At 37.4% G+C, this 13,715-nt stretch overlaps 1 protein-coding gene across 5 annotated transcripts in view; it reads right to left on the minus strand.

The window, feature by feature from the left end:
* Window positions 1-1,642: 1,642 nt before the first annotated feature.
* PAX3 (paired box 3) overlaps window positions 1,643-13,715 on the minus strand; it is a 79,827-nt gene continuing 67,754 nt past the window's right edge. For 4 of the 5 annotated variants that reach the window (XM_055817271.1, XM_055817273.1, XM_055817272.1 and 1 more), the window contains 2 exons: window positions 2,301-2,547; window positions 1,733-1,767 (listed from right to left, as the gene is read on the minus strand). In XM_055817271.1, coding sequence (XP_055673246.1) covers window positions 1,733-1,767; window positions 2,301-2,547 — 282 coding nt within the window. Of the gene's footprint in view, window positions 1,768-2,300; window positions 2,548-13,715 lie in introns of all 5 variants that reach the window. The other variant, XM_055817270.1, reaches the window with a different exon arrangement.

A 13,715-nucleotide genomic window follows, 5' to 3' on the forward strand; every position in this document is an offset into this window, starting at 1 on the left:
CACAGAGCTCCGGGTGGCACATTAGCAGTACCTGGGCACAGAGGCTGCCTGAGGCTCCCACAGCCCTGGGATGTGTGCAGAATACACTTACATAATGAATACAGTTTCCATTGAAGATAACATGGTTTATTTCTTCATGATGTTCAGATTAAAATGTATCAATGTATTTAGCACAATACTACATTTTAGGACAAAATCATCAGTGCTTTGCAAGTCTTCATAATGTTTATTCATTATAAATAGTAAATATTTACTGAACTTTTTACATGAAAGACGTTTGTTTTTCGTTTTCCTTTTTGTTGGTTTTTTTTTGTTGTTTGGTGCTTTTTTGTGGTGTTTTTTTCTTTTTTGTTTTTTTCTTTTTACAACACGTGTGTTGTGGTAGAGGCTGCAACACAAAGATAATATTTCATTTTTCCGTCACCCTTAAGACCAAAGTGTGAACTAACCTCTGTACTGAACCTAGTCTAACTCACTACTTCATAGTCCTTAACGCTAAAAGGAATGTATTTGTGTTCTGCCTCCCTCTTTGTTCCAAGAATAGAGAGAAATAAATAACACCGCCTTCCATCTTCCTCTTCCTCTCAACATCACAAAACACAAATTTATTGACATTCTAAAATGTCACAATGCAAACTTCTTGTAAACCTTGGTTCCTATATTTTCTATATTGGATATCGCTGCATAATTTAAACAAATGTGTCAAATACAGGTCCATCTCTGTCTATGTCCTGCACATCACTAAAAAAATGTAAACGTAATCATTTCTTCTTATTGTTTCCTGAAAATGACCTTTAAATCATGATTAGCAAGCTGGATTTTAGTTGTCCAGCAGACTGCAACATTTCTGTGTTTTATCATCAGGAATTATGCACTGCAAAAATAAAAGTACCTGCAAAAATATAGTTCTGATTCTATCTATATGACTTTGGATGATCCCAAAGTTTGTGTGAGGTACACAGTATTGCACATTGCTAAGCAGTTGTGAAAAATCAGTCACGTTGTTGTTGATTTTTTCTTCTCCCAAGTTTGTTCGAAAAGGTACAACGGACTAGGAAAACTCCACATACAACAAGGTAAAATCTGTTTTTCATGTTACACAAGATCTCATCTCTTGGTATAGCAAAACTTGTAAGTGGCATTTATTGATGACATGATTACAAAAGCATGGTAAGGTAACCAATAAGTTGCTCTGGAAGTCTTTTGCACTTACACTACCTTCCTATAAACTGTGACATTTCCTCTTGATGACAATTTCCAGTGTGTAAAATGAAAGAGGTTCTCCTGCCCTTGCTTCAGAAATGGAGCAGTTTTAAAGTTAGACTAAAGTCAGCACCGGATGTCAGATGGGTCAGAGTATGCAGAGCTCAACTGCTCTAAGTTTCAAAATGTTCCATTTGTCCCAATCAATGCACATTAATTTCAACAACCTAAAATGGAATGTTTTGCCAGGCAGTGATATTAAATACTGCTCTGTTTTTTATACCCACTCATAACGAACCATGTCGCATTTATTTATTCATTATTGCTTTTGGCCTTTGTCTTCTGTATAGCTTTGTCCAGCCTTCAAAAGTCTACTAAAAGCTATGACTGGAGAGACCATAACAAGCCTGCTCCTCTCAATGGGACTGCCCCAGTTTAGACTGCAGTGTGTTGAGAAGATCCCTCGTATCCAAGCCTTGGAGTGAGACCGGAAAACAAGACCAGCTTTAACTTGAAGTGGACAGTTCATTTATGCAATATCTGGCTTCAGATAATGAAAGGCACCTGCAAAAAAGCAAAAGAAGCTTTTTAAGTCATGCTGTGACAACCTCACAGCATGGGGCCATGCCAACTACAGGTTGACATTGTCATATATAATACTGATATATCAAAGGAAAAGGACTAATATTTTTATTCCTAGGACAAGTTTGACAAAACTCTATGTATCTGGGATTATATACTGTAATGATTCTTGAGCTGACCTCATTAAGAACATGTGTTTCTAATAGTGGAATGCCAGTGGTTATTTCATTTTGGACAACCCTTATGTTTTACCTAATGGCAATCAGGTTTCATGTCTCAACAATTAATAACATCAAGATGTTGTTGACATCACTTAAGAAAATAATTATGCAGCAGAAATCTTGCTCGAACAATCAGCTATCTCACCCGTGCACTCTGCTCGGCTTTGGAGAATAGCAGTAGTCAGCCGTTAGGATCTCTCTGCTCGTAATTTTCTTTGTTACATACAGAACATACAGAACATGGATAAGCAGGTAGAGCAGTGTGCTTCCCAGTGCCAATGTTCCAATACTCACTTTGTCCATACTGTCCGTACTGGTAGCCTGTGACAGGGTCCATGCTGTAACCCGTGGTGCTGTAGGTCGGTGGGCAGTAGGACTGGGATGTAGGCAGGCTGTCTAAACTCTTCATATGATCTAGCCGCTGGCTGCAGCTGGCTGAGACAGTGGTGGTGGGCTCCAGGCCCCCAGTTAAAGGGGACAGGGCATAATCAGTTTGGGGCTGGTGAGGCACACCACCATGATTAGTCAAGAGTCCCATTACCTAAAAGGCAGAATAATAGTGTTAAAGTATGTGAAGAACAGTATTGCTTACAGAGCCATATGAGTTCTCAAGTCCATCGTTTGATTTCTTAAAATAGGTAGACTTGGTATTCAACCTATGCTTTGAGCATCTAATCCAAAGAGGGAGTAGAATTTGGTTGCATCATCCACCAAAATAAAATCTGATGGCTAACAACCAATAAAAAGTGATACCAAGGGCAAATAAGGAAATATAATTTTTAAAACCTTTATGATTTTAGAGTGTCTGATCCCATGCCCCACCTGGGACCTCTGCAGATGTTTGTTTATTCCTTGAGAACTCAGTTATAAGAGAATAAAAAACAAGTAGTGGCTCTTTAGCCTCACTGTCCTGCATGATCTACAAACATAGAAAAGCTGTGAAAAAGCTCACACAGTTGTTGGGCGGTGGGAGGTGTCCCAAGATCAGCAGTCATTAAAATAAAATTAATTTGGATTAGAGCACAGCAACACTACCAATGGAAGTAACAGAGCATCCCCAGCATCTACAGCAACATGGATATGTGGGGAAAGGGTAGAGCAGCTGTATCTCCTGATGCTGCATACCCTGTGTGCTGGCCTGTGAAGAAAGGGATGTGAAAGAGTAAAGTGCTGGTCATAACACCAGTTCTCAACTTCGTCCTCTGAGTTAGAGGACACAACAGATGTTCCAGACCAGTTTCAAGTCAACTGTGACTTCCTTAATAAGCTGCTTGTACACTCTTACAAAATCATCAGTCAAGATTAGTTGAAAAGAGAATATGAAAAATACGTGCTTGTCCCTATAAAAGCCCAGCCCTCTAGACCATAATCTCCAGTAAAAAAAAAAACCAACACATTCAAAAGCACCTATGCTTTCAAAGCAGGAATGAAGGAAACTACAGGGATAAGTTCTTGTTGACAAAAATCACTCACTATAGGTTGGTGCTCATCTCCTTTCCTGGCACGTGTCTCTAGCACATTTTGAAAATAAGTACAACAGAAAATTGCTTACTTCTGCTGGAACAAGTTGTACTTCAAAGCCTGAGAAATAGTCCACAGCTTATAATGGATGGATGACATACAGCTTCTGCCAAACCTGCATATTCTGATAATTTACGGGTTCTTCTTCCTCCAAAAAGGCATGACAAATATCTGACATATGGTATTTGATAATCATTTTGCTTTACTGCACTTCTTACCATAAACTAAAAAATAATAATTATTAAAATTTGAGTCTATTTTGTAAAGAATAAATTAATGCTTATAAAGAATATGTCTGGTACCTAAAGCTCTGATGCTCCTGCTTGTGTATTTGTTTTCCATCACAAAAGAAAAGGGATTATTACTGTAGCAAGCTTGTGGCCCCAGCTCTGAGTTTGTTTGTTTGTTAATAAATAAATGAAACAAGACCCAGGGATCATGATTTAAGTAGGAAGGAAGACCTGTCCAGGTCTTACATGTCTGATAAGGAAAAGAGCAAGAAGCACAAGCAGAGTACTTCAAAAAGAGACACCCAGATACCTGCATTGAGAACACAAAACATCTCTGCATCAGATGCACCCCAGACATCTCACCACAAAAAAAAAAAGTTCAGTTACTACTTACAGCCCTAGAATGTTTACTTCTGTTTCACTAAGCAGAAAAACATGAGTCTAACTGATAGTATTTGCTAAAAGTTTCACGAACTGAAGCATTCATGCAAAAAGAAGTTTCAAAATATATCCAAAGACTTCATTTAGATACTGAAATCTTAAAACTTTTAAGTTAAAAACACAAAAGAATAATTTGGATTCAGGCCATAAGGTATTTTCTATTTAATTCAAATAATCTTTTCAATGTACAAAACCTATTAAAAGAATTTGAGGTTAATAAAAAACAATTTAAAAGATCTCTGGAATGACCACAGATCGAAAAAATCATGTTATTTGCACAGCATTTTGTCCCCAAAACCCCTAAAAGCTAGAATCACCGGGCTGTCAACTATTTCTTCTAAAAATTGGTTCCTGAAAGCTATTAAAATTTCTAAAGTTTATTTTGGCAAGTTTTTTGAGTTTAGAAATTACAAATATTTTTCTTGTACCTTTGGAAAATTATATGGTCCTGAAAATCTAGCATGCTTAATGATATGACATTGCATCAGCAGAGTACAACAGAACGTATGAACACTGAACCTGTATCCATTTAGGTTATACAAATCCTTGTCCTTTAAAATAAACACTAATAGATTCAAAAGAAGAGAAAGATCCACAAAAAAACATGGCTTAAACATTTACATTGAAAATTACTACTTTGGAAAATATTTATGTTGGCACCAGTATCATGATTTTGACTACAGCTGAAAACACACATGATTTATCAGAAATCTGAAATAAGTGCACAGCCCTTTCCATTCCTGCATAGCACCTATGTGATACCAATATTCACAGGGCTTTATGACATTCTGTTTCAAGTTCAAGAGCAGGGAGAAGGAGCTGGGCTCACGTTGCCCTCTCAGCCCTGCTGGAGTCCCCATGGCATCTTCTCTGTGTGAGCGCTCTCACATCACACGCTGTCTCTACCAGGACTTCTAGGACCAACTGCCAAGCTGGGCAAATAATTATTTTATTAACTACGTACTTTAACTAAACTTTTTTCTGTTTAATATTTTCAATGGAATAGAGCCCAAGACAACATTATTTGGACTTTGCCAGCAAAAACAGTGAGCTCAAAAACGTTGGGATTGGAAGTTATTTTACAGTTAGAGATTAGCCTTGAAATTTAAATGTGGATCCAGACCCAGGCTCAAAAGCCACTCAAACTTCAGTAGCATCTGTACTTGGATAGAGATATTTCTTCTCTAAAATTAGTATTTGATGAGATTTACTTTAAAAATTTAAAATTAATTACATAATACAAGTATTCAGGTATCTTTTTAGTTGCATATGCACCTAATAGACACTTTGGAGCATGGACAGTTTGGAGCAGAACTGACGCAGCACTGTCTCTTGAGGCAGAGAAAACAAGTCTGAACAGTAACCATCTTCTCAGAAATATCTCCTCCAGAGGTCTTTAGAATAATCCTGCAGTTGATTAGTATCTAAATAATTAGATTTTTGGTCATGTCTTTTTTGAAAGCTATAAGGGAAGTAGCCTCAGGGCAGAAGTCTTTCGTAAGGTATGTGCCATGACCTTATCACCCATACAAGGAGTTACAGGAAGGGCATGGCTGACTTTCACCTAATCAATTAGAAAGCCATTAATGGGCCACATCTGCAGGATGCTCAGCACCCTCAGCTTAGTGGTGTACAAGAGAAACACTAAGATCAGGATTTTGCAACTCAGATCTTCTGCTGGTATGAAACGGTATAGTTCTAAATAAGTAAACAGAACTGATTGTTTTACAGTAACTAAGGAAGAACGTAAATTTATTCAATCCATATACCATCCAAATTACTGGAAAACACGTACTTCCCCCTGAATTACTTTGGGAAGGCCAAGGTAGCAATTGTCAGCCTTGCTGATCTGGATCCCGAAGAAGGTGAAAGAAAAATCAAGGGCTGGTCTAACACCTAGAACCAAATACTGCGTAACAATTTGATTTATTTTAGAAAAGAACTCCTGTAAATGCAAAAAAACCCAGGCTCTGAGTTTTTTGGCTACATATATTTTGTTCTCATTTTTTTTACAAAACACACAGAGAAATGTTGACACATAGCCTTTGAGCTTATACAGTAAAAGAAGGTATATATAATTGATAAAATAGTTCTATTCTGTTGGAAAACAAAGGTGCAATTAGGAACAAGTAAAGAGAACAGAGTGAACTGCAGCAACCAAACTCTTCAGAAAAGTTTTCAAAGAGCACATCCCAAGCAATCCAAAATATTCATTAGGGCAAACGCCCTTGCTGGTGGGGTCAGCACAGCATCACTAGCTGAGGTTATGATCCAGAAAAAGAAATTGAATGATGAAAGCCTTAAAGATCACGTAAGCAACATCTGGTCCATTATCAGCTATTAGAAAATACTTCTATTATCAACAAAATAAAGGCTATTAAACTGAGAAAAAGCTTATTCTATTTAAATGAAACATTATGCCTGTTAATGTGGTTGGTATTTTAGGATGTAGGACCTACCATAGGCACAATAAAATTCTCATATGTTTTAATTCATTTACGCATGCCTGCATTTAATATGCTTTGTGACCATGTCTGCAATTAATATGATTTATGAGAAAAGAACATGTGCAATATTTTTGGGGTACAGTGATACATTTTTTTCCCCTCCTGTGAATGAAAGATTTAATGAAACAGCTCAAGGAAAATTGTTGGCAGTTAACGTATTAAGTTGAACTGACAGAATCGTGAGTAAACTTTAGTGGAGTTAATGATATCCTCTTATCTGACCCTGACACATTTGCAGCATGTAATTTACAGAAGCTCTGTCCAGGGAATCTTGACAAATGTTCCTAACGATGTCAGGGCAATGTTCCATTCTAATGTAAAACAGATGTGGGTCAGATACCCTCATTCATCACCAACACTGAAAATTTCAAACTCCTTCCGAGATGAATGGCATTACCTGCTGTTAACTCTTTTCACTGTAGAAAAATCTCCCAAAAATAAAATATTGCACAAGAAAGAACACAAAAAGGATGGTTACAATGCATTAGAATGAGAGATTTTAGAAAATTAATTACAATTAATTAGCTACATGGATCTATATCTATAGGATCCTAGAACCCTGGTGCTGATTCATTTTTATCTATAAGAATATTCCTGCTGAATGTAGAAAGTGCCAACATGCCGAATGAAGAAACCCAACAGAAAGCATTTTTGTGCCAAATGGCAGGCACTGGGAACCACATACTTGGTTAATGAAAACAGGAGAAAATACACTGACTTTGAACATCTGAGGATCTGACCTTCTGCATAGTCATATCAAATGAGACCTCATACTGATTTCACACCACTAGACATCAGTGGTAGCTACACTGAAATTAGAGAAGGTCCAGTGGTGTATATTTAGGATAATTGAGAGGATAACTTGATCCTTCATGAATTATATTCTTATCTACAGGAGATTACTAATGTTCACAACATTATCACAGTCTGCCAGGACATTCGTGTCTTTTTTCAGGTGCTAGATCATGGAGTCACAGGACTAGGTATCATTACGAAAGTAATTCAAAGAGAAGCTAATTCTCAATGTCCTGTTTGTATGAAAAAGCTTCAAAAATGTCAAGACGAATGAAAAGCTTAAACAAAGCCCAAAGATGAATATATACTCACAACTTATATGAAGAATATGTACGAATATATAAGAATAAATATAGAATTAAACATCTCAAAACTTTTCCAGAAAGTCTCAGAGGTTGTAGGCTCATGAATTTAAATGCTTGAATATGGCAATATTACAATATTACAGTTCATAACACGCGTAAACTTGAGATCAAGTTGCGCTCTGCCTGTGAGCTCTTCTCCTATTGTCTACTCAAGCCAAAACACAAAAGAAGGATTCTGGCCACCATGAAAACCAGCCCAGCTAGTGACAGGTGGGCTCTCACACACCTTGCCTCCACAACTAGGATACATAGGTTTTTCTCTCTCTGAAGAGCAAAACAAACCAACAATACACCCTTTTTTAAATTATTTATTTCCTTCTTTTTTTCTGGTGATGGCCAGGGGATGGGATCTGCAAAGCTTTCATAGGAGGACTCTGACTAAACTCAATGTTTGGCCCTACACCACCACCTATTGCATGATCTACACCTACCTGACTGGATTTACCAACAGGAAATTGCTGCAAAATCCTAGCCATTTAGGTAAAAACAGTAAGCTATCCAAGAAAAAAAAGATTGTGGACAAGCATAACTGGAGGAATCCAGCTAGTAAAGGGTTTATCCATGGGGCTCATGTTAACGTATATGCCAGTGCCTCTAACATTAGCTAGTCAGCACTGAAGACAAATAAAAGTGTATATTGCTATTTTGACCAGGGGAAGCCTCTTCGTATTCTCAGCACTCAGTCTTTCTTTTATAAGGAAATTACAACTATAACTGATATCCTGGGAAAAATAAAACAGTTCTCTCTAGAGAGGTAGGAAATTTTGAAGGAAATGGAGTTTGATACATTTAAAAATGGATACATTGCTTTCCAAGGATTGCTAAGGATGAAATTCTGATCTTTCTGATCCAACTGCAATATATGCTATTCACTGATTCAGGTTGTGGCATTAGTTCCTTTATTTTTGAAAAAATCTAAAATATAGAGCATAATTAAGGACTCAGATGAGACATTTGTAAGTAAGGTGATTACTTATGACAAAGCCTTCATTCATGTACCAGTCCTCAACTGAATAAATATGCAAGAACTCAGATTCTTGTTGATATTTCTATTTTGTAAATTCATTTAAAAATTAGTTCACCAATGCATGCCATTTGCATGCATTCATAGTCTGTGAAGGGCTGACTCATACTTTCACTTATCAAGTGGTTTAAATAGAACTTCTACATGTAGCAAAAGCAAAAAATTATTTAGTGATGCTGAATACTCAGTCTGTGTATATTCTAAATGGTACAAATTATTATGGAGAAAGATAAGTCAGTTTTGTGAACAATATCATTTAAAAAGGGTTAAGAAAACCAAGAAAGTGATATTTTATATGTGTTGTGTCATTCTACTCTTACTTTTTTCTATTTAAGATACCTGTATTTTATATTGCCTTTCTAAATACTTACGTTCATCATGTTACAATACAATTGGCTTAAGTTTCCAGGAAAGTCCAGAACTTTTTTGCATCTGCATGTAAGATTTCTGAGCTGTAAGAGGAGACCTGGTTTTTGAAGGCTGAAACCCCACCTACGTTTCTAGCATGGTGGGGATGGAGGTAGAAGTAGGGCCAGAGAGAGAAGTTGAGATGGACATTCAAAATGTAAGGTAGCCTGTTTATTGTTCTTGTGATATTTATATATTTAATTATATACCTTATATTATTTGTAAATGTATATTTCTATTTTTAAAATACTACAGTATTTACAAAACAAGTAATAAATGTTTTCTTGCACAACAACAATTACAAAACTATTGGATCTCACCTATTTGTATCCACAGAAACAAAAATAAACAATCCCTTTGGCTGAAGTTGGTTGGGTTTTCTTTAAATAAATAAATAATTAAAAAAAAAAAAAAAACCACAAAAGAAACAAAACCTCATGTTCATGAAAATGTTATCATGTGAATTGATTTTCTTCCTCACAAAGAAATGCCTGACCTCTCTCTCATTTTTTTTTGTTTATTAAGTGAGGAGCTCTCAGAGTCAAGTTCATTATGGCAAAGATCATGAGCTTCTCATTGGTGTGGGACTTGGATCCAAATGAAATGTTTTTGTGGGCAACCAGTTGGACAGTAATTCAACAGAAGGTATAGGAAGAAGTATGATAAATTAACAGTTGCCTTTTTTCCCCCGTCTTGTTTTTCTTAACAACGGAATGCAAGTTTTTAGCCACTGCTTCCTGTATTTCCCTTAAAAACAGAGTTAACAAGACAACATGAACATACCTAACTGATTCGACAGCTGCCATCAGATCCTTCAGGTTAATGAAAGCCAAGTGCTCTCAAAGACTTAAGAGAAGCCAATTGCCTAAGATCTATCTCACCAAAAGGAGCTACAGTATAATTCTTAAACTCAGGCAGTGAAATGTTTTGACAGTAGAATAAAGAAACCTTGAAACAGCTTGCATCTTTACTCCTGTTCACGGAAAAAATCAGAATTTTCTTATCAAGATTATTCCTGAGCTCCAGGTAATGGCATGAGAATTGCAAACTTTGTTAAAGACTGTTATGATCCTACACACAACCCATACAATAGTCTGGTTTGACTCAATGGGGGAAGATGACAAGGAAGAGGAAAAAGTAGATCCGAGAAGTTTTCTAGAGGGCAAGGAAGAAAAAAAAATAATAAAAAATCATGTCCAGCGGGAGACTAGTTACATACATTTATTTTTCTTCCAGTAAAAACTTAACACTGCAGTACTATTTAAGCCTGAGTATCCTACAGGTTAAATACAGGAAGCAAGTGCCCCTGTGGGCAGTGATAGGAGTGTGTGTATATATGTATATATAGGAGTATTGCTGCTCCACCTGAATCAGCACACTTCAAAATCAGCCGACTGCCTGAACTGCCTGGTGTAGGGCAAACTCTGCTGCTTTGACACTAATAAAAAGCACATGACAAGGTCAGGGGATGCCCATGTACAGCGGAAAAGCCTTTTTCCTTATCTTAAATGAAGCAGTTCAAAATATTGATATCCTGTCTTAAAAACAATCTGCTCTCTACTAAGACCGTACACCTGCAGTTGCAAGACAGGTGTTTTTGCAGTCACTCTTCTGCTTCACATCAGAGAACCAGTGATGGCCATTAATGTCAGGATCAGAAAGAGACATGCCAATTCAGAAGCACATTTAAGTCCTGTAGACACATATTAACACATAGATATGCTACCCCATAATAATTTTGTGTTAACAAATGTTTGTTAAAAGAAAATGCACTGAGCAACTGAAACCTAATTTGAAAAGGAAATACAATATTCTCATAAATGTATGCATGAAAGCCAAGAAGCTGCATAATAGGCATATAAAACGTAAAAATATGCAATTTACATATATTACACACTAATAATCTCTGTTCTGACATTATACTTAAAGAGCTCTGGCTGAGATGGCACGCTTGCAGTTGAGTTGCTTTTTCATGAAATACAAAAAAGAATACTCCTGGCTACCAGTTTCCCAAGACATTAGTCCCTGTCTTATTCCTGCAAAAGTCAACCCTTTGCAGGTCTGTAAGATAGAGCTTCTCTCACCACAGCCAGGTAGCAATAGGTAAGCAGGTGAACAAGGAGAGTAATCAGCCACCTGGAGGAGATCCTGCAGATAGATCTTGTCTTGATGTTAAAAAGTGCTAACTATTAACAAACTGGGACTCTCTGTTCCCTTATTTTTTTAAACAAGAGCAACAACATTTTATCACCCAGCTTGCAAGACAGGTATGTTACAGAGCATTCTGCCTCCTAAAACTGACCAAGACGTACAATCCTCTCTAACTTCCAAATTCAAGGCTAACAGAATAAAAATAAAATTACAGCACCCTGGCCACCTCCACTTGTCCTCTGCCTTCACCCAGCACTTGCTTTAAACCACATATTTGCCCATCATATTCAAGAGCAAAGTTAGAAAGGAAACACCCTGCATGGGCAATAAAGCTTCCCCAGGGGGCTGCGTGTCACACCCTCATTTGGAATAAATTGAAGTCAAAGGGGAAAAGGAGGTTGAAGTCTGGTAAGTATATGATCCCGTGAATCTTAATATTAGATTTTGTTCTGCATGTTCTTTAAATCACAAAAGATTATTTAGGCTTCAAACAAAGCCTGCCCACCCCTGCCGCAAAGTCACCATAAATTCAGCTTTACACACAGCATAACCAGAGTGCTTGTCTGCAAGACAGACATGGATGGGTGGAAACATTATGTTAATTGCTCACACACCCAGATTTATTGTAGTCAAAAATCCACTGGCTAGTAAAAAGACCTGCTTGCTTTCTCATCTAAATTCCACACACACAGGCAGGGCACTGCAACATGCCCACTCAGCAGGAAAACTCCTGTTTCTCTTTCTTCATGAAATGCCCAACACAGAACTGGCTTTTGACTTCCCAGCCACCGCTACCTCAGCCACTCAGTCTGCACCTGGGTGCCTGCAGAAGAGCCCTGCAGAAGCGTGACAGGGTGACACACCGCAACACACTCCATGACTAAGGGGCATTTACACACACTAATGTCGCAACATACATGACCAATGTCCGAGGCTCTTTTGGGCATAAAGACACCCACTGTTTTCCTACAGTCCCACAATTTGTTGCATATAATTTACATATCTGAGGCTTTATCGTTCCTTTATGTAAAACACAAAGTCCAGGTATGTCACTTTATACATACGTAGATTTTATAAATATCTGTAAGTTATTGTATAGGCCCCAAAACTGTTTTAGAGGAGCTATTGGTAACACTGCATGAATTTAGGGTGGGGTTTTTTGTTTGTTTGATGGAAAGACCTTTCTCAGCCAGTGAAGATAATCATTCAGTTGCCAAGAAGCTCTTCAAATCTAAATGGATATAAATAATCTCCTGCATGCATTCAGTGAATGCACGTCAGTTTTGAGTGACCAGCTTTCTCCAAAGCCTGTTGACAGAGGTGCAGGACACAGCCAGGAGCTCTAAGCACTGGGGTAGATAAAGGTTTCAAAAGTTTAAGGAAAAAAAACCCAAAACCAACAGAAGTTTCATAGCATAAAGACAGGGCCAGGTGTAAAGAATCACAGTAACTGATTAAAGTCATCTAACCTGCTCCAGGATCTCTTTTTGATTATATTAAACCTCAGATCAACAAGACTTTGGGGGGAGGAAACCTGGCCTCACTTTTTTGTCCCACTTTGCCCAGACATCACAAGATTTCTTTACTGTTGTACTCCACTTCTGTGTCACAGACAATAAAAGCTTTGTGAAAGGGGAACATTTTCCATAGCCAGAACCAACACACATTTAAACTGACACTAACAACTACTTTTGATGGATTAGCACTAAATCCCAGAAAGATATTTATGTCAAAAATGTGGAAGCCTTGCATACTATGAAACTAGCCATTTAATAAATAATAAAAAAAAAAAGGCAGCAACTAATATAACGTCAAGGCTTTTGTTGGAGATTGCATTTAGAAATCAAAATTCTTTAGAGCAAAATCCATTCAAGTCTTGTTGGAAGTATATCTGTTTGTTTTTCTGTTGGTATTTTTTTCCTGAGGTTTCAAGCCATAAAGTTTTGTACCCCACTCTGTGCTATAGGAATCTGTGAAACTTAATTACATTTACCGTTACAAAAAAGGGTTTATGAACTTTTGCCTTTGGGCAAAAATGTTTATTTCATTGCCTTTGTTATTCATTCTTTTCAACTCCAGTGCCTTTGAACTTTTCAGCTGCACAGAGTTATCACCGTTGCACAGGAACCAGGAACTGTACTCCCGAGATGCAAACCACAAGTTGAAGAAAACGAAGGAGGCAAAGATATACGAGTCGTTATTTTGGCCACCCTTTGTGCCATTAAAATCTCATTTTCTGCCTATTAGAATGCCCTCTCCCTGCTTAG

This window comes from Falco peregrinus, chromosome 12 (genome assembly GCF_023634155.1).
Source record: "Falco peregrinus isolate bFalPer1 chromosome 12, bFalPer1.pri, whole genome shotgun sequence".
In the NCBI taxonomy this organism is placed as follows: Eukaryota; Metazoa; Chordata; class Aves; order Falconiformes; family Falconidae; genus Falco; species Falco peregrinus.